We start from the raw sequence: 18629 nt of genomic DNA, 5'->3' as shown, positions 1-18629 counted from the left end.
GCGGAAGAAAGGAAAACGGGGATGGATTGGAGTTAAACTTGATATGAGCAAAGCTTTTGATAGAGTCGAATGGAGCTTCATCGACCTGATTCTTCAACGCATGGGTTTTAGCGACAAATGGCGCCGTATCGTAAATCACTGCATCTCATCCCCGACGTACGCTTTTAACATTAATGGCAGTGTCGTCAGAAATGTCGTCCCCTCTCGGGGAATTAGACAAGGCTGCCCTTTGTCGCCGTACCTCTTTTTGATTTGTGCCGAGGGACTTTCATCTCTGATCCGTAAGAGTTCCATCACCGGTGCACTCACAGGCTTCGCGTACGGCACGAGCGGTCCCCGGGTTGACCATCTTTTTTTCGCCGATGACGCCTTACTTTTTTGCAGAGCTAGACAGCGAGATGTGTCTTCATTACGAGATGCCTTGGACGCTTATGCGGCGGCCTCCGGGCAGCTCATCAACTATCAGAAGTCGGCAACGAAATTCAGCCCCAACGTCGCGTCTTCGCTCAGAACTGAACTCACCTCGATTCTTGGTGTCTCTCCCTCGGCGACCTTGGACACTTACCTCGGCCTCCCTCATCTGGTGGGTCGACAGAAACAAGCCATGTTTCGCGGGATCTGCGATAAAGTCCCAACTAGACTCACCCAATGGCGAGGCAAGATGTTCTCTCAAGCGGGGAGGGAAACCCTCATCAAGGCCGTGGCTCTCGCCCTACCCACATATACTATGAGCGTCTTCAAGCTCCCCATCTCCATTTGCGACGAGATTAAAGCGTCTATGGCTAGGTTCTGGTGGGGCGGTGATCCAGAAAAAAGAAAAATCCATTGGAGATCCTGGGATGCGCTGTGCCGTCCCAAGGCGGAGGGAGGGCTTAACTTTCGAGATCTTAGCTGCTTCAACAAAGCTCTCCTAGCCAAACAAGGGTGGCGCCTCATCTCTAGACCCGACACACTCCGCCTCCAAGGTACTCCGAGCCAAATATTATCATACTGATGAGTTCCTTTCTGCTAAGATGGGCAGGTCTCCTTCTTACCTCTGGCGCTCTATCCTTTGGAGTAGAGACGTGCTCAAGAAAGGACTTCACTGGCAGGTCCGTGACGGTTGCCACGTTGATACCTTCGCCGACCGGTGGCTCCCACAAAACACAAGCTTCAAACCTATCACGAGTGCCCCATCACCGGCGGCCCCTCTTCCTGTCTCTGAGTTCATCAACGCCGAGTCCCGCTCATGGAATGTGGAAAAATTGCATCGTTTCCTTTGGACTCCTGACGTAGCCGCCATTCTCTCCATCCCCCTGAGTCTTCAAGCCGCGCCAGATCGCCTAATCTGGAGCCACAACGCTACGGGTACGTACTCAGTCAAATCTGGTTATCGTCTCCTCTCCGACACTCCGGCTCCGGAAACGTCAACCTCCTCCAACCCCACTTTTTGGAAGACCCTGTGGCGCATGAAAGTTCAACCGAAGGTCAAGATCCTCATGTGGCGCATAGCGACCGACTCTCTTCCTACTCTAGCCGTGCTAGCCCGAAGACAAGTCCCTGGTTCTCGGTCCTGTGCTCGGTGCGGCGCCTTCGAGAACACAACCCACGTCTTCGCTCGCTGCCCACCCATTCGGAAAATGTGGTCGAGCACCACTCTGGGAGGCTACGTTCTCTCTCACCCGGCGGAGAACATGGGAGAATTGATGAAGGATATCTGGCCTCAGTTATCCAGCAGCGATCGTGATCAGTTCGCTGTCCTCTGCTATAAAATCTGGCACGCCCGGAATTCCCCGGTCCATGACGGCAGTGCTCCACCGATCTCGAAGCTCCCGGAGGCAGCCAGTCCGTGGCTCCACGAGTTCCAGATGGCGCGTGCGAGCTCCACTCGTCCTCAAAAGGCGCAGCCCCGCCCAAAGCCCAAGTGGTCGCCGCCGCAAGCCGGTAAACTAAAATTGAACGTCAGTGCAACCACCGTTGGCGTCTCTGTCACAGGCTTTGGCAGCATCATTCGTGACCATCGGGGCAGCGTCTCAAGTGCTTTCTGCAGCCATCAACAGGGAAGCCTTGACCCTCTTGCTGCGGACGCACTCTCTTTGAGAGAAGGCCTTCTCTTCGCCAAAACCCAGAATCTCACTATCGATGTGGCTGAGTGCGCCAGCAGACCCCTGATTCGAGCTCTCACCGCAAGAGATCCCCCTCTCGTCATAGAACCTATTGTCGCAGATATCCGTGTTCTCCTTGCCGAGGTCAACGCCAGCTTACCTACTTTTATTCATAGTGATTGTAATAAGCCGGCTTTTCTTCTTGCTAGCTCTTCCCTATCTTACTCCAACGCTGTTTGTTGGCTTTCTGAGTGTCCGCCTTGTATCGAACATGTCATAGCAACCGATTTGGTTGACTAATTTATAAAATGGCACACCCTTTATCAAAAAAAAAATGTATACTTTTGCCGCGTCCATCCATATTCCACACATCAATGCAAATTTGACCACATCTAATAATCAAAATAACATCATTAAGTACAATTTGTTTTTCCCAACCAAATATTATAGAGATCTAACTGAATTTCACCTAGTATTTGTCAGCTAATTATTTAACGGTTGAATTGATTTTTTAGATTTGTGTCGGACAATTCTTAGCATTTGAACTAGGGCTGAAACAAGATCAGTTCGGTTTGGTTTTGACCATATTTTATATTTGAATGCAATTTTTTGGCTTAAAAAAATTTGGTCCAATAACCGGCGTTGTTTAGTCAAAATTAGAAATTCGGTTATCCGAATATTTGGTTATCCAGTTTTTAAAATCCAATATCCAATTTTAATATTAGCTTTCAAAACTTGGTTATCCAATTTTTTAATATATGGATCAAGTTTTAATACTTGTTTAAAGAAATCGGTTATCTAATTCTTAAATTCATAATCAATTTGAAATTATTTCTTAAATTCATACGCGGTTATAAAATTATTACAATGATCAAAATCGAATAAAAATGAATCATACAATCCTAGCATAATTATTTATATTTTTATAATAAAAATATTAGGTTAAATATTCGATAACCAATTTTTCCAGAATTTAAAACGATATTCGGTCCTGTTTTTTAAGCTGAATCGATTTTCTGAATCCGAAATTCATTTATATGACGTGGCACCAATTTTCAGTTTTGGATCGGTTCGGTTATCGATTTAATCCAATTTTTTGGTCGATTTTGTACATCCCTATTTTTTTATATTGTGGTGTCCGAGTAGACCCGACTAAAATCCACGAGACTCTAGCATTATCGACCGAGAGACTACCACAGTGGCTCCAATTGTTGGGTCTAGGGGAAATCGAACTGAAAACATACAAGGTCTCAAGAATCTCCCTTGCCACTAAACCAATTCCATGGGATTGATTGTGCAACCCTAATTAGAATAGGTAGATGATACATTAGTACTAGCACTCACTCTATGAGTTAATATTAACAATAACATGTAGTTATCTACGTTCAAGACAATGTTTAATGTTTGAATGATGTTTTGAACTAGCTGCACGTGAAAAAATAATATGACACGTGAATTAGTACATATTATCTACCCAAAAAAATCTACCGATTTAGTTTATATATGAAAATCTAAGTTTCGTTAAATTTTAAGATATTTCCCTTCCACAAGAATCCAAAGACCTCGAGTCGACTTGAAAGTCATCGAGCCGACTCCAAGATCATCGAGTCGAGCCCTTAACAAAATCATCGAGTCGACTCCAAAGTCAATTTATCGCGTTGAACTTAAAGTCATCGAGTCAACTCCAAGGTCATCAAGTCGATTCTCAAGTACTCGAGTGTCGAGTCCTTGAGTCAACACAAGTCCTCCATTCGATAAAATCCTTGCGTGGATTCCAAAAGAATTCCTTAAGATGAAGTCTCAAACAAATTCATTGAGACAAAATATTGAGCAAGGCTCTCAAGATAGACTCTCCAAACGAAGTCCTCGAGTCAACTCCTTGACGAAATCTTTGAGTAAACTCTGTTAAAAAAATACTTGAAACCAACTCGAATGAGCGAGAACTCTTAAACTCTCCGGATGGAAGCCAACCTCCATTCACTGCCAAATTGCCTTTTGATCGGTGAATTTCTCCAGGCACACCTCTCGCAAGTGTACGAGTTTCGTCAAGTAATAAAAGATATCGATCCCACGGAGACAATTAGCACGACTATTAGACTTAAGAGGTTTAAATCAAATTCGGATTTTCAAAGAAGTAAAAGTAAATAAGGGGGTTTTTCAAAATGTTTGGTGTCACAAAGTAATCAATAAAACTAGAAATAACGAGATAAAACTGTAAGGAAAGCGGGGAACACGATTTCGTTGGCTTCAAGGTGTTGGCTATTGGGCTCAAAACTAATAAAGAAAATAAGGGTTTCTAAACTTACCTCTCGGAATTATCCACTAACCTCTCTCGAGTCGCTAGGGACCTAATAGATTGACGAGCTTACGCTATCGGTTGGGACTCTATTAAAACAACCTACCGCACTAAGTCCGAGGCTCAAACGGTTACACCACTCCCCTAATCTTTCTATAGATCTAGGTGGACTAATGATGGATTGGATAGTTCTTTCTTGTTTTTACCATCTCGGTCTCAAAACAAGGAGCAAAACTCATTAATTAGGTAGCTAAGCTAACTAGGAGAATGAAAAACACCTACAACCCATGAAATTACTCCTTCGATTTTCCTCCCTAGAAAAACACTTACATCCTAAGCCATGAACCAACTTACACACCCACCAATTACTGCATCGTTCTCTTACAGGGGATTTAGCTACTCATCCTAACAATTAAACAAAGCAAAATATCAATAAGAGTAATCAACAAAACAATGAAGTAAAGAGACATCACAGTTGAATCAACATATCCACAATAACAAAATCTCAGAGTAAAAACGTAAATCAAGACAATCAAAACTCAAATCCATGCATCAAAGTCTCGAAAATAGCAAGAATTCAAGAAATCTTAAGAAGCAAGCAAAAAGGTAGCGATAATGAAAATAAGATGGATGGAGAATAAGAGGTAACCAGAACTAAGATAAAGGACGATGGTATAGGAGGCTGTCACTACTCATTCTTCCTTCTTCCTCCTTCTTCTTCTTCTTCTTCTTCTTCTTCTTCTTCTTCTTCAAGCCCAAGCTTTTTCTTCTTCAATGGTTTTCTTCTAAATCTCGCTTTCTTGGTTTCTCCTCCAAAATTTGTTATGATGTATTTGGATACCCAAAAGAATTTAAGGCTTTGGATTTTCTTTTTCTGGAGCTATTTGGGCCATTGGATGGGATCCAAGGGCCAAGATTAGCTCAGATCCGATCTCTTTAAATTTTGGGTTCGTCACCTTGCGCGACACGCTTCCTTTTGCGCAACGCGGTCCTTATGCGCGGCCATTGCGCTTGGATCAGAGACTTGAGTGCATCGAAAATTATGGCTGCACAACGTGCAGGGTCTTCGCGCATTGCGTGCCTGGAAAAACTCAAGCCCGTCGCACGCTGTCTCTTACGCGACGCGCAAGTCTGTGTTGACTTTTCCAACTTTGACTTTTAGCTCCCGAGCTCAATTCCTGTGCCTAAAGCTCCTACTTCGCTCGCTTTTATTCTCGTGTGCACTCTCTTGAACTTAAAACATATTAAAAACTACCAAAAACTATCAAATGCCTTAAAAACTAGCGTGGATTTTCGTGTAAAAGGGTGAGATTTCATATGAGTGATTAACACTCATCAGCTTTCGTCGCCAACCTGTTTTTCACTGCCAACCTGGCTGCCCCCAACCGGCTAGCCAACCTACTTTTCGCCGCCAAACCCCTTGTCATCAAAGCCCAACTAGGCTCTCTCATGATTCAAGACATACTCATAAATACCTATTTTCATTCAAAACTCAAGGTAAGTTTTTTTGAACTTGGAGAATCTCTACCTCTCTCTCAACTCACTTTCTCTCATTAAAAATATTCTCTCTCGACACTCGATAACAGCATAGAGCCCCTCACTTCAACTAACGTGGGCGTCAAAACGCGCATCGAGGGAAAATTCTTCGCCCCTCTCGTTCATTTCTTAGATGAAGAACACAAAGACCATGACGAACGTTGAAAACACGAAGAACACAGACTTTTGACGAGAAAATGAGGAGCCCGAAATCACTTCTCGACGCAAGACGAGATTAGAAGACTCCACATCCATTGCCCTCATGCAGTTATAGGGTCCAGCTCTAGATCGAACATCGTGCAGTTTCAAGAGTTGAGTCAAACACATAATTAACACTTATAAAGATTTTATAAAATAGACAGCATAAAAATCAAAATTAATTTGATTTAATAATCAAATTATGTAGTCAATAAAATCATAAACATGTGAAAGAAAAAAAAAATCTTATTATCTAGTATTAGTCGGCCAAAACCGAAAGGGAAGTTATGGCCGAACGCCCATATTTAACGACAGCATTGAAAGACATATTATATTGTCTGGTGGGTTCTCTTTAACACGTTTCGAAATTTATCCATGGAAAATTATGTTATTTCTACCTTAAAGTGGTAAAAAAAAATCATTTTATTTTCAGCCTTAAAGTGGCCAAAAATCATGGGGTCGTGACTCTATTTGCGCGAAACGACACGTTAGTTCTATGATTTTCCACGAAACATTACTTTCGTTGGCCAGTGGGGGGCCAAAAACTGTGGAAAATCCCACGGCATTTTGAACGTTGGTTACAAGTAATATGGATTTTGAACCTTGCTTTCACGAACAAGATAAATGAATAGCTTTTAAACAAACACACCAATCACTTGACCTTCTCATATTTGCACAACAAAATCCGCACATAAAAAGCACAGCCTATAGCAACCTCAGCAAATGTCAAAACTCATATTGACAGTATGAAAATTACACATCATCATACCATCCTTACACTTTCCTTAGCACGCAAATCGGATATGAGGCCGTACGCTTTAGAGGTAGGAAAAACAGATGAAACATAAATAACTTAAATCATAATAAATTCAACGAGTAAGTATATACCTTACATAAAAGGAAAATCTTATTCTGAATCTGAGGAGTCTGGATTGGTGCTTTGGCGAATACTCCTTGTATTTGCACTAGAGCCCGTGGAACGTATCGATGACTCACCCTCGGTAAAAATGACTTGTGCTTTAGCCAATCTTTCTTCTAGGTCCTCAGTGCTAAATTCATCAGTCCCACCAAGCTGATCAAATCCGACCTGACATGAAGTACCATGTCTAAATGTTATAGTTTGATAATGTACACACACATAAACAATACTTGTCAATGTCAATATAAGTCTGCACCCAGAAAAACATTTTGAAATGGCATACCACGTAATCATCCACTTTGGCATTCTTAATAAGGGCAAGAGTTGGAAGAACCATGATTTTTAGTTTCTCTGCCAAAAAGGGGCTTTTCTCGGCTTGGATCTTCACAAAACGTGTCTCCATGTGCTGCTTTGCCAATACACTCATATGCTTGTCCATTACCTACACAAGATGAATTGTCTATCTTGATTTTCTTTTTCAATTTTGAATTAGATTTGATTAAATAAATAAATAATGAAGTAACGCTTCATGGGGCAAACCAGACAACAGACCAAGATACTTTGCTTCAAACCTTAGCATCCAAATTTCCATTTCTCAAACCAATACATTCTAGCTTCCTATTTAAGTGCTTCACTCTCTGTCTTTCTATGTACATAGCTTTCATTAAACCTTAAAGCAAATCAGAAAAGCTTCGGCATTTACTCGGGAAAAAGGGGCAACTTTCTTTCCCCCCAACCAATCAACCTTCTTAGGTGAAATGAAAACCTCGAATTCGTCAAACTTAAAAGAAGAAATCGGGGTTTGCACTACAATGAACCCTACTCACAATTTGACATAAAGAGCTTAACCTTTGATTTCAGTCAAGACAAAACCTTGCAATCCCAAAAACTCACTACCGTTTGATATGTTTGTTAAATTTCAGCAGCAAACAGCAAATCCAAAGTCTACCAAAAATACTAACAAACACAATTAATGAATCTAGTCTTTCATGCATTCACCTTCCATAGGAAAAAACAAACAACCAAACTCAAATGCACAACGAATTCCAGAATCAAACACAAATTCCACAAAGAAGAAATAAACTTGAAATTTGTTAACACTACATACCTTACAAGGCCAATTCTCGCGATAGAAATGGCAAACGACGCGATCGCTGGCCTTGACGACGGAGAAGAAGTCCTTCTCGGAGAAGATCTCGGAATACTCGCCGTGTCCGAGGGAGATCCAACGGCTACGCTTCTCCGCCATCTTCTTCATCTGCTGAAGCCTCCGCTCCCTGATAGCCTCGATGTCGTCCGCGTCAAGCCGATCCAACGCTGCGATCTCGTCATCGATCTTATCCTCCACCGCCTTCGCGACCGTTAGAAACTGCCTCTCCACAATCTTCTCCGATCACCGCCACAATTACCAACACAGGTTAGGAAAAACAATAAAATTTAATGATTGTAGATTCAAAAATGATTGCGAGAGCATCAGAGTGTGTTTGCTTGCTGATAAAATGAGGTTGTAAAACTTTCTTTACCTCCTGGATTTTTGAGTGGTCCATTGATGAAGCTCACTTGTAGATTCAGAGACTTACTTCAGGTTTTTTTTTTTTCCCTTTTCTATACTCCTCTTTTCAAAGACACAAACCAGCGAGAAAAAATCGCTTTTCCCGGTTTTCCTTTATCCTTAACAGACGCCGTTTTAATTTTGGGTTGGACTTTATGTTCGTATTATGGGCCTTCGTTACAATAAGCTTTAAAAGTTTTCCTACAGACGAAACGCCACAAATATCTCATTGTAAGTCCAAATGATAATTCCCTTCAATCTCTAATATCTATGTGTAGGCAGTCACTAATCGCATGTCAATTTCACACACACAGGACATATAATTGGTGGCATATCATAGGCTCCTCCATGAACTTATAAATGATGCCATATAAATTTTATGAAGTCCCTTCATATTAAAACTAAGGTTTAGTTCATATGTCGTTTAGCCTTTGTACACAATAGTCTCAGCTATATTTGGTTGTATGTCGTTTTATTTCTTTTACTCAGCTATATAAGCCTTGTTATCCTGTACTTTTCAATCAAGTGGAATAAATCAATTGGTCTCTGATTCTTTGAAGAACAGAGTTCCGTTTTCCCCAAATTTTATTTCACTTCTCAAACCTAGAAATCCAATACTTCATGTTTTTCGTACATTTCATTCGAGATATAAAGTTGCTCTGTGTACCAAGGGACTAGCCAGAAATCGATATTAGCGGGTGATGGGAATGAAATAATTAATTTTTTTTCATCAAGGCTAAAAGAGAGAAAAAAAAAGGGGGGGGGGGGGGGGGGGCTAATATTTATTTAATTTATTAATTTTAGTTGCTCTTGGGTATCACCAAGCTTTAAAATAAGACCACACATGTTCGATCGTTCGAGCTTTACATGAACTGATACGATAATGACAAGAGTCAAGACCAAGTCACATGACCATATAGACCTTATTAATAAGCTCCTCCGAAAGAAGATTATCAAGCAAATACAAACAAGATATGATACACGACCAAGATCAGGAGTATAAATAATGAAGCTAAGGGCATTTAGGGGTTCCCTTGGAACTGCGCTGGTCGCGGTAACAAGGGCACTCGTGCTTGTTGCCGTAAGTGCCAGATGGCACGCACTTGCACTTCTCGCAGCATATCCCGCAGTACTTCATGCACCGATCCAACATCCCCGCTTTCTCACACCTTTTCCCGCATTTCTCCCCGCAATACCCTACTCCTCCTACACATTTCCGCAAATATCCATCCCATTCATATGATTTCTTTAACTACAGTACTACACCTTTTAATCATATACATATTGACCATGAATTGAATTACCTGCTGGGTTCAAATCAGCCACTCCTTCTGTGATGGAGATCAGACAAGAAAGAGCAAACACACCCAGAAGAAGAGCTGCAAAGGATATATTCACTTTCATCTTTAACTTTAGTGTGTTGTGTTGTGTTGTGAGTGAGAGTAAGTTATATGTCACTCACTCATGTGTGGTTATATATATGTATAAGAGGTGGCTTTGGAAACGGTAGAATTTTTTTTTTTTTTTTATCTTAACGAGCGTTAAAAAGCAGCTGAGCTGTCACAGTCATCCTTGTGTTACATGTCCTGTGGGTGATCGAAAGTAGGTACTAAGGAAGCGATTTCATCCGTACCGATACGGGCAATATGAGCTGGATGGTATTAAATCATAAGTACATTTGTGTTGCAAATCCGAATGCATGCATGTAAGTGTATTGGGGATATACAGAAACAAAGTTTGTCGCAATCTGGAAATAGTAATCAGTAGTCACGGTCACAGACCTTGATATTATCATCGTAACGCGGTTTCTGTACTCGTGAATAGGACCCATACGGTTTTGGCAGTTTCTGCCTCTGAATTATTGACCCATTTCACTGCCAACTGTCTCGCATAATGTAAGGTATTACCTGATATCAATCAAGCGTCGCATATCATGTAGAGATCAAACATCTAACGAGTTCTTCATCCATCTACATTAATTACATAATTTACAAGCTAAGATACGCACAAGAAATTCGTTTGGTTGGAGCACAGGAAAAATGAGACAGAGATTTGAGGGTATATATTGTTGTAACAGGAAAGAGGTGAATAGAAATAGAAATTATAGAATTAGAATAAAAAAAAAATGAGGGATCAAGTTTGAAAAGGAAGCGAGATGTTCTACTTCAGTTTAGTCCTTTTAAATCTATTTAGGATGGTCTCAAAAGTATCTCTCTAACTCTAATCATCCAGAATTTGTTTTTAAGTTTTATTGCATGAAAAACACAGGGCTTAATTTCAAACTCCTACATAAACAAGTTACAGAAGTAGGGTGATTCTCCAGGGTTAGCAATACCCGAGACGCTCTTTCTTAGAGCCGAATGACTACACTATCGGCCCAGACATAAAAAAAAAAAAAAAAAAAAAAAAAAAAAAAAAAAAAAAAAAAAAAAACCCCAATAGAAATCCAACAAAAGGAGAAGAAATGTAATCAAGCAACCTTGGAAGTTAAAATTACAGCAGTAAGTTACATAAAAAAAATAAAAAAAAAAAGACTTACAATCACCTTTGGATACCATACTCTGTTCCAGCTCTGGTCTACGGATAATTCGATGGTCTCGAGCAAGGTTGACTGTACTGAATGCGTTCTTGATCACGCCCGGCCCCGGAGAGCTCCACGATAGATAAGACCCACCATGGTTCAGCTCAAAATAGTCTCCATGGAGTAACATGTTTTGATCATCTTAAAACTTGGTCACAGTTACAGGAAATGAAATTAAATATATATGATATACATTTATGTTTATATAGTAAGAACTCTGTGCACTTAAAAATAACCACCACTACCCACTTGCGAAATACAGTTTAAGTACACGTCGTCTGTTTCTAAATTTCCATAAGATACAACAAACATTTACAAGCTACAGCATTCTAACACTTGCTTCGTTTTCTACCAAAACGAGTACTTGTAATCTGTACATTTTCACTTACAATGACAAGTAAACAAAGTGACTTGTCAATTATTATTGTTCTTATATACATATATCTACAACATGGCTCGGTAAAGAGATAATAAGGGCTTAGCCTCCCATGCAATTGTTTGGGCGAGGCTGCCTATTCCTGTGGTCATTTGCATGCTCACTGGACGCAAGCATATTCACCTTCGCAGATTACAATAAATGAATACTTAATATATTAGTACTTTGATATAAGACGGTGAATAAAGACAGCCCAAACAAGCCAATAATATATGGGCATACATACCTTGACGATTTCGGTCCTTGTGCTTGGACGAGTATAAGCTGCCAATATACTCATGCTGAAATCCTGGGTATTTTCAAAAAAGGAAAAGTAAATATGTAAACCATGTTTGTTGACGTAATGGAAGCTTTTCAAGTTAAAAAATAAATAAATAAAAGAAATAATGCTCCCCTTCAAAAAAAAAAATACTCACTTGGAACGGATCACCCCTCAAAGATTGCACGTACATAGAAGTTCCAGACGCTTTTCCCTGCATAATCAGAACACACAAAGCATTTGCGTTTTTTTTTTTTATAATTTATTTACTTATTATTATATGCGGTTTGCATAACTGTAGAACAAAGATGAATCATGATCTACCTCTAAAGATATATCCCTGAGACGTCTTCCTGTTTGAGCGCAACAAACGCGGACCACATGTTCGTCGCAGCTCCCACTGATGATATAATCTCGACCGTTCATGTAATATGATCGAGTGTAGTTTTGGGAGCTTCTTGTGGGGGCTATATCGTATTTCAAATGAAGCCTCCCATCAGCGGCTAAAAGTTGCCTAACCTATGCACCCATAGAGGCGGAGAGTTTAGATAATCAATTATTTTTGCAGATTAATAGTGTTAAATTCAATTCGAGGAAACCATTGGACGAGCGGAAAAAACATAATTCGATACTTTAACTGATAATTAAAACAATGAGAGCACAGATAGAGATGGACATAGAGATGCACTCCATCTTCATAATCATCTTCATTCTCTAAATATGAAGCTAATTTGAACCGTGTATCTTTCATATTTGAAGATGCACTGTTTCATCTCTGTAACTATTTTTTAAAACCTGAAGTTTCTAAGAATTATAAAATTAGTCCAAAATTTAATTTATAAGTATAATTTGACACTTTATGTATTATGTACTTATTTATAAATTAGTGCATTCTAAAAAAACATTAATTCAAATACAACTCATACGTGAATAATAATAATAATAATTACAACTACTACTATAAAAATCACAATATCTTACATAGACAATATCATATTTTGTATTTTCGGACATATTATTAATAATATATATGTATTTGGATTAATATTAAAAAATTAATTTTGCTGGGAAAATTTGTTATACATAGAAATTATAATGGGTTAAAACTAAATTATAAAATATTAAAGGGGGAGAGGATATACTTAGGATATTCTTTGAAGAATATGTAAAATAGAGATGGAGTGGAGATAAAAAAAAAACACTTCATTGCTCATTGATGTAAAGAAGTAAAATAGAGATGGAAAAGGAAGATTGAGTAGAGATAGTCTGATAACACCAAATCGGCCTACAATTTGAGAGGTAGGTCAATCTCACTCTGCCTTACTCTTCCAGTAAAACAACTAAACTTATCTCCTGACCCCGAATGACCCACTCCAACGATTAGTTTCTACTAAGTTAAGTCGTGATTAAATAAATATAGAACTACTAATATGCCTCTCCGAAAAATATGTAGTCTAGCACTGACCTCATTGTCGACACCAGATACCAAGAGATAGTAATCATCAGGAGAAAAGCACGCCATGACATTACCCCTAGAGCTGGTCGAAGTATAACATGGCCGTATTGGTTTTTGTCTCAGGTCCCACATCTTGACATCTTGATCAAACGAAGAAGTAACGAAAATAGATGGAGAGTGGTTCGCGAATTTGACAACATTGATATGCTCTCGATGCATATTGTCAAACACCTCTACACGTTTCCCTGTACCGATGTCGTATAAAGCAACGTTTCTTGAGTACCCGCTCGCGAGAAATAGTTCGTCGGTGGAGTTGACATGAACAGACGTCAGTTGGTCAAACTCGTCAAAAGTTACGGCGTTGTGTACGCCTGTCATTCTTGGCGCCACATGTCGGATATCGTATAATTTAAGTGATCCGTTGTCGGAACCCGCAATAAGCTGACAGTTTTTCGGAAAACAAGACAAGTATTATTATTATCTAAGATGACAATCTGTTTTGCATTGATGGTTTTACCATAAAAATAAAATAAAAATAAAAATATATTCGAACTCGTTGAAGAAATCTAATACTTAGTGTGGTGACTATAAAATACAAACCACATTAACATAAAAATCCAAGACGGAAAACAAACAAAAAAAACAAAAGAAAGCAACAGAAACCTAGGAAAAAAATGGAAAACTAAAAAGGTCGTATCGGCCCAATTTCTCAACTATGTCCTGAGAAAATCAAATTTGTCGCAAAGTTGACCTTTCAAAACCATTATGAAATTGATTAATCATGACGCCTGACATAACTATACTTATTTTATGACTTACCTTAGATGGAAATTTCTTTAGCCAACAGAGTCCAAGCACACTGTTCATTGCTCCAAGTGAATGGATATAACTGACAATCCTCTCGCTCTCATGGTTGAGGACGATAACTTCACCATCCAAAGTTCCGAAAACCATCATGCTCGAGTCACACGGGTGATACTCAAACTGTCTGGGACGATATATCCGTCTCTCGTCCCCGACTTGGCTGCCCGAGATAGAAAGCGGACGCAATAAAGGCCACGCAGAAGATCCCATCTTGGCAGCACAAAATGACCTCGTGTATGAATTTTGCGAATTTCCAGACAATAACGAAGAGTTTCTCACCGGAGTGGATCGTGCTTTGAGTTCTCGTTTTTGTAAAATGCTAACAAGAGATTCCTTGCTGTTTCTTCTATATGGAAGGTGTTCAAAGTGATCCAAGTATGTCTTGCACGCCCTCTCCTTGTCGGTGTCTCTGATAGTCAAGTTATCTAGATTTTTCAGACGAGGTAATGAAGCTATCATGTACTCCCTGTAATGCCGTTCGAAACAAATCGGTGAAGTATGGTAAGGAATATAACTTAACCCAACATCTTCTGTACGATTTGACTCTTCGTCGCTTTGAATTTGTGCAATATCCCTAGAATCCTGATACATTCAAGTTCAAAGGTAATGTACGAAAGATTGTAATGATGACTAGCAATAATTAACAACCCATTTTTCAAAGCCTAAATTTCAGAAGTACTAAGTTAGAAAATATGCCTGCAATCATATATCGAAAGAAAAAAAAAAAAAAAAAAAAAAAAAAGAGTATAAATTCTCGAAAAAATTCTTTCCCTAGAACAAATCGATCACGGTAAAATAGTGGAAGACTAAAAATCAAGAACACACAAGTATACATCGAAAACCCAAGATGGGACAGAACCACTGGCAAAGAAAGAGAAATTTATTGCGATGAAAAGTAGGTTATAACTGGAGAGTGAACAAAAAAAAATTGGGAGCGACGTCAAAGAGAAAATTGAGAATATATAAAACCAAAATCCCTATCTATATCCCACGAATATCATATTTTGTCCCACTGCAGATATTCCAGGCCCGTCCAAGCCCATTCAGGTCACCAAAACTATTAACAGTCTATTAGAAAAAGAAAAATATCCATTAAAAAAATTCGTATTCGATACCTGTTCATGCCACTCTTGATAAACATTAGCTGAAGCCGACAACTCATCGTTACCATATTCTTGCAGATGATTGAAAAACTCAGTCTCGCTGTAGTCTGATGAATCCTCCTCTACCATGCTTTGGGCTTCATTATCTTCGATAACTTCATTAACCGAGATCAAACTCCTCAGAATCAACTCCGCTCTCGAGTTTTCATCTAAGAGCTCGCGAGTGTTGACAGACAGTCCTCGAGAGTAAAGGTTCACATTCGGCTCAACCAACTGGGCCCGCTTATTCAACTTCTCGCAAGAAGATGGGACGCACGAGTCGGCTCCGCTGCAACACAGCCAATTCTGGAACCGGACTTCGACGAGGGACGGGAGCTTCGAGAGTGCCGCGGAGGTCGTCCAGAGATTCGAGATCCTCGTCTCGCACATGGAAAGACTCTTCAGATTGGGCATCGAAGCGAAACAGTCCTCGTGGAAGCTCGTGAGTGAGCTACTGAAATCGAGGTTTAGCGTGCGAATCTGATTGAACTTTCCCGACATGTTGAGCTTTCGGATATTGGAAGCCAGCAACACCAAGAATTGGGACGGCAAACCGTTCTGAGAAAGATCCCTAATATGAAAAACACCAGAATAAAGGAAATGTATATGTATGTATAATATTATAGATCATGGTAGTTAATTAAACCATATATAACAGCCGAATAAGTAAAAGAATCTGAACAATTATAGGCCACACAAACAAACTCATCAAGAGCCTAGAATCTACTAAACAGCAAGGAAAGGTGAGAATAGAAGGGTTATGAATTTTCAAGCAACAAGATAACTAAGTAATGAGCCAAACCGTTACTCTCTACCCAAGGCTCCTGTTTTTGGAAAATATATCTAATCCATGAAACCTAATTCTTGAATAAAGTTAGCTTAATTAGTGTTTCACATAATTGAACTGTTATTCCTAAACTTCTTTTTATTAAATTACAGAGAAATTCAAATATTCTATTCAAATTACTCATTTGAGCATTCTGTGTTCCAAATATCCTGTTCATATACCAAACGGGGACAAAGACTTTTCATAATGAATGACGCGCACCGTGAGAAGTTCTTTCCGAAGGAGTCGTTCAGATCAACGACTCGAAGCTTTTGGTTGACCGCACGCATCAAAGTCAACGCATTCTCTCCTTTCAAACCGCACGGCGATCCATTGCACACATCAACGGCATCGATGTCGGAACGATCGATCATCGAACACATGTCGAGTAGCGGCAGAAAATCAGCGTCCTTGAGATGGTCCAAGAAGATCTCAACGCTGCAGAACTCACGGCGACATATTTTTTCCTCGGCCTGGAAATGATAAAATGGAACATAAACATCAATGATAGATCAATCTTACCGGACAAAAAAAAAAAAAAAAAAAAAAAAGAAGAGAGAATGAGAATTTCGGTAACATAATGAGCACAGACCTTATACAGAACACACAAAATGGAATCATTAGGAAGGACGCCATGCGTGTTGCAAGTTTCAATATACCTAAACAAGAAGCCACAAAACAAATATAATATAGTCATACTCATATATAAGTTTCCAGAAAATGAAACGATCATATGAAAAAAAAAAAAAAAAAAAAGTCATCAAATCCTTTTTCAGTACTTGGAACGAAATGAAATGATCATATTGATTAAACACCCCCAAAAAAAAGGACCGAATTTCCCAAGCGAGCACAAATTTATGGTTTAATGACGACGATTCTCTGAAAAAAAAAATCAATATCTATCCCTCCACTTCAATTGTGTCAAACATTCATGCGATCAAAGACGTGGTATAGAAAGAACTTGTATGAACCGCCAAAAATCAGCTCCGCGAGCTTCAACAGCAAAGAGAAGAATGAGGGGAATAAAAGTGAACCTTCGTGTCATGGTCTTGATGTCTATGTTAGCCATGGCTGGTTTGGCTTTGAAATTATTGAACCGACTCTCCTGTGGCTCTGTCTGTGTGTAACATACGAAATTTGGAGTCTGTCAGACTCAGACAAGCGTGCTCTTTCTAGTACAATAATTATTTTTGTTTATTTCTTTTTTTTTATATAAACAATTATTTTTGTTTATTTCAGGAGAGCAAGAGATTATTCTGGGCCAGAACAAGCCAATTTCAGGGGTTTACAGGCCGCTTAATAGTGTTGGGGGTAAATTCCACGGATACCTCGTTCGGAGACAATGATTCTTTGAATACCTTGAATTTCCAAACATTTATAAATACTTAGTTTTATTTTATTATTAGTTCATTTAACCGATATTTTTAATGAAATTCTAAACTAATAATTGAAATGAAACTAAAAATTAAAAAAAATATAAGTATAATAAAACTAAATAATTAGAAAAAAAAAATGTATTAAAAAAATGTATTTTAAAAGGAGGGATTGTCATAATAAGAATGAGAATCGAGATGTTCTCGAAAAAAAAATATTATGACAAGGCTGCTCAGATAATTTTCACAGTAGAATTTTAGTTGGGCTAACAAATTTTTAGGCCACATTTAATTTTTTGGGACTGGAAAGTCGTTACTCCCAGGGGTTGGATCTACCCACCAATTTAAGAGAGATTTGCATCAAAGTCATAAATTCGACTCCAAATTGTAAATGAGTCACGACGAAAAAAGGTGTTGCATAGATGTCACTTTGATAAAAAAAAATAGGACCAAAATACCCTTACGCAGATTTCAAAGTAGACTCGCTGTCAAATATTTCGAAAAAAAAATAGACTCACGGAAGAAATTACAAAAAGTAGACTCGCAGTCAAATATTTCGAAAAAAAATAGACTCACAGAATAAATTACAAAAAGTAGACTCGCAGTCAAATATTTCAAAAAAAAAGTAGACTCCTTTCGAACACGAGACCGCCGTCGCTGCTTCCAAGCAGGACGTCCATCGCCATCGTGTTCCCGGCCAGCATCACGCTCGCCGCCGCCGCCGCCACTCCGACGTCCCTCAGGGACGCCTTCACGGCCGAGCACGGCTTCGTCGCTGCCTCCTCCTCGCCGGATTCCGGGTTCACGCTCGACGAGGTCGCACGGTTCTGCAGATCCACTTCATCTCCGACCGCCGCCGCCTTCGCTCGCACCACTGGACGCTCCGGCGCGACTCGGCCGCCAGCCTCCTTCTCCGGCGGGCTGGTCTGCGCGGTCTGCAGAACCCGCTCCACCATCCTCGTGAGTTGAGCGAATTTTACGTTCGAATCGCGCTGAATCTCATCGAATCTCCGCCGGAACCAGCCTCTTTTGTAGGTGAGGGTAATTTAGACTTTCTATAGGTGACAAAAATGCAAATAAGTGATACGGATGCAATTTTAGCAAATA

The 18629-nt window shown here is 39.6% G+C and overlaps 3 protein-coding genes across 4 annotated transcripts; all 3 read right to left on the bottom strand.

Moving 5' to 3' along the window:
• Positions 1-6747: 6747 nt before the first annotated feature.
• LOC149389135 (thioredoxin domain-containing protein 9 homolog) lies at positions 6748-8780 on the bottom strand. The gene is made up of 4 exons (XM_089624815.1): positions 8557-8780; positions 8142-8417; positions 7317-7475; positions 6748-7201 (listed from the first exon to the last, which is right to left on the bottom strand). Exons 1-4 carry the CDS (start codon positions 8578-8580, stop codon positions 7022-7024), a joined length of 639 nt encoding a protein of 212 aa, XP_089480941.1. The 5' UTR covers positions 8581-8780; the 3' UTR covers positions 6748-7021.
• Positions 8781-9351: 571 nt separating this feature from the next.
• LOC149389134 (Gibberellin-regulated family protein) lies at positions 9352-10070 on the bottom strand. Its single transcript, XM_089622810.1, has 2 exons — positions 9890-10070; positions 9352-9791 (listed from the first exon to the last, which is right to left on the bottom strand). The coding sequence occupies exons 1-2, from the start codon at positions 9987-9989 to the stop codon at positions 9598-9600; spliced, it is 294 nt and encodes a 97-aa protein (XP_089478936.1). The 5' UTR covers positions 9990-10070; the 3' UTR covers positions 9352-9597.
• A 1321-nt stretch (positions 10071-11391) lies between these two features.
• Positions 11392-17341, bottom strand: LOC149389133 (transducin family protein / WD-40 repeat family protein). 2 transcript variants are annotated; one of them, XM_089622808.1, is made up of 10 exons: positions 17184-17341; positions 16742-16808; positions 16372-16622; positions 15297-15894; positions 14137-14763; positions 13327-13758; positions 12186-12380; positions 12019-12075; positions 11829-11891; positions 11392-11725 (listed from the first exon to the last, which is right to left on the bottom strand). In XM_089622808.1, the coding sequence occupies exons 1-10, from the start codon at positions 17216-17218 to the stop codon at positions 11645-11647; spliced, it is 2406 nt and encodes an 801-aa protein (XP_089478934.1). In that variant the 5' UTR covers positions 17219-17341; the 3' UTR covers positions 11392-11644. The 2 variants fall into 2 exon arrangements, with proteins under 2 accessions (XP_089478934.1, XP_089478935.1); XM_089622809.1 differs by lacking the exon at positions 17184-17341 and adding an exon at positions 16929-16966.
• Positions 17342-18629: the final 1288 nt, after the last annotated feature.

The sequence above is a fragment of the Urtica dioica genome, chromosome 8 (genome assembly GCF_054948205.1).
Source record: "Urtica dioica subsp. dioica isolate 48M chromosome 8, U.dioica_male_clone48M_v1_H2, whole genome shotgun sequence".
Lineage (NCBI taxonomy): Eukaryota > Viridiplantae > Streptophyta > Magnoliopsida > Rosales > Urticaceae > Urtica > Urtica dioica.
Note: the sequence above shows the minus strand (reverse complement) of the source record. Positions and strands in the feature narration are given on the sequence as shown.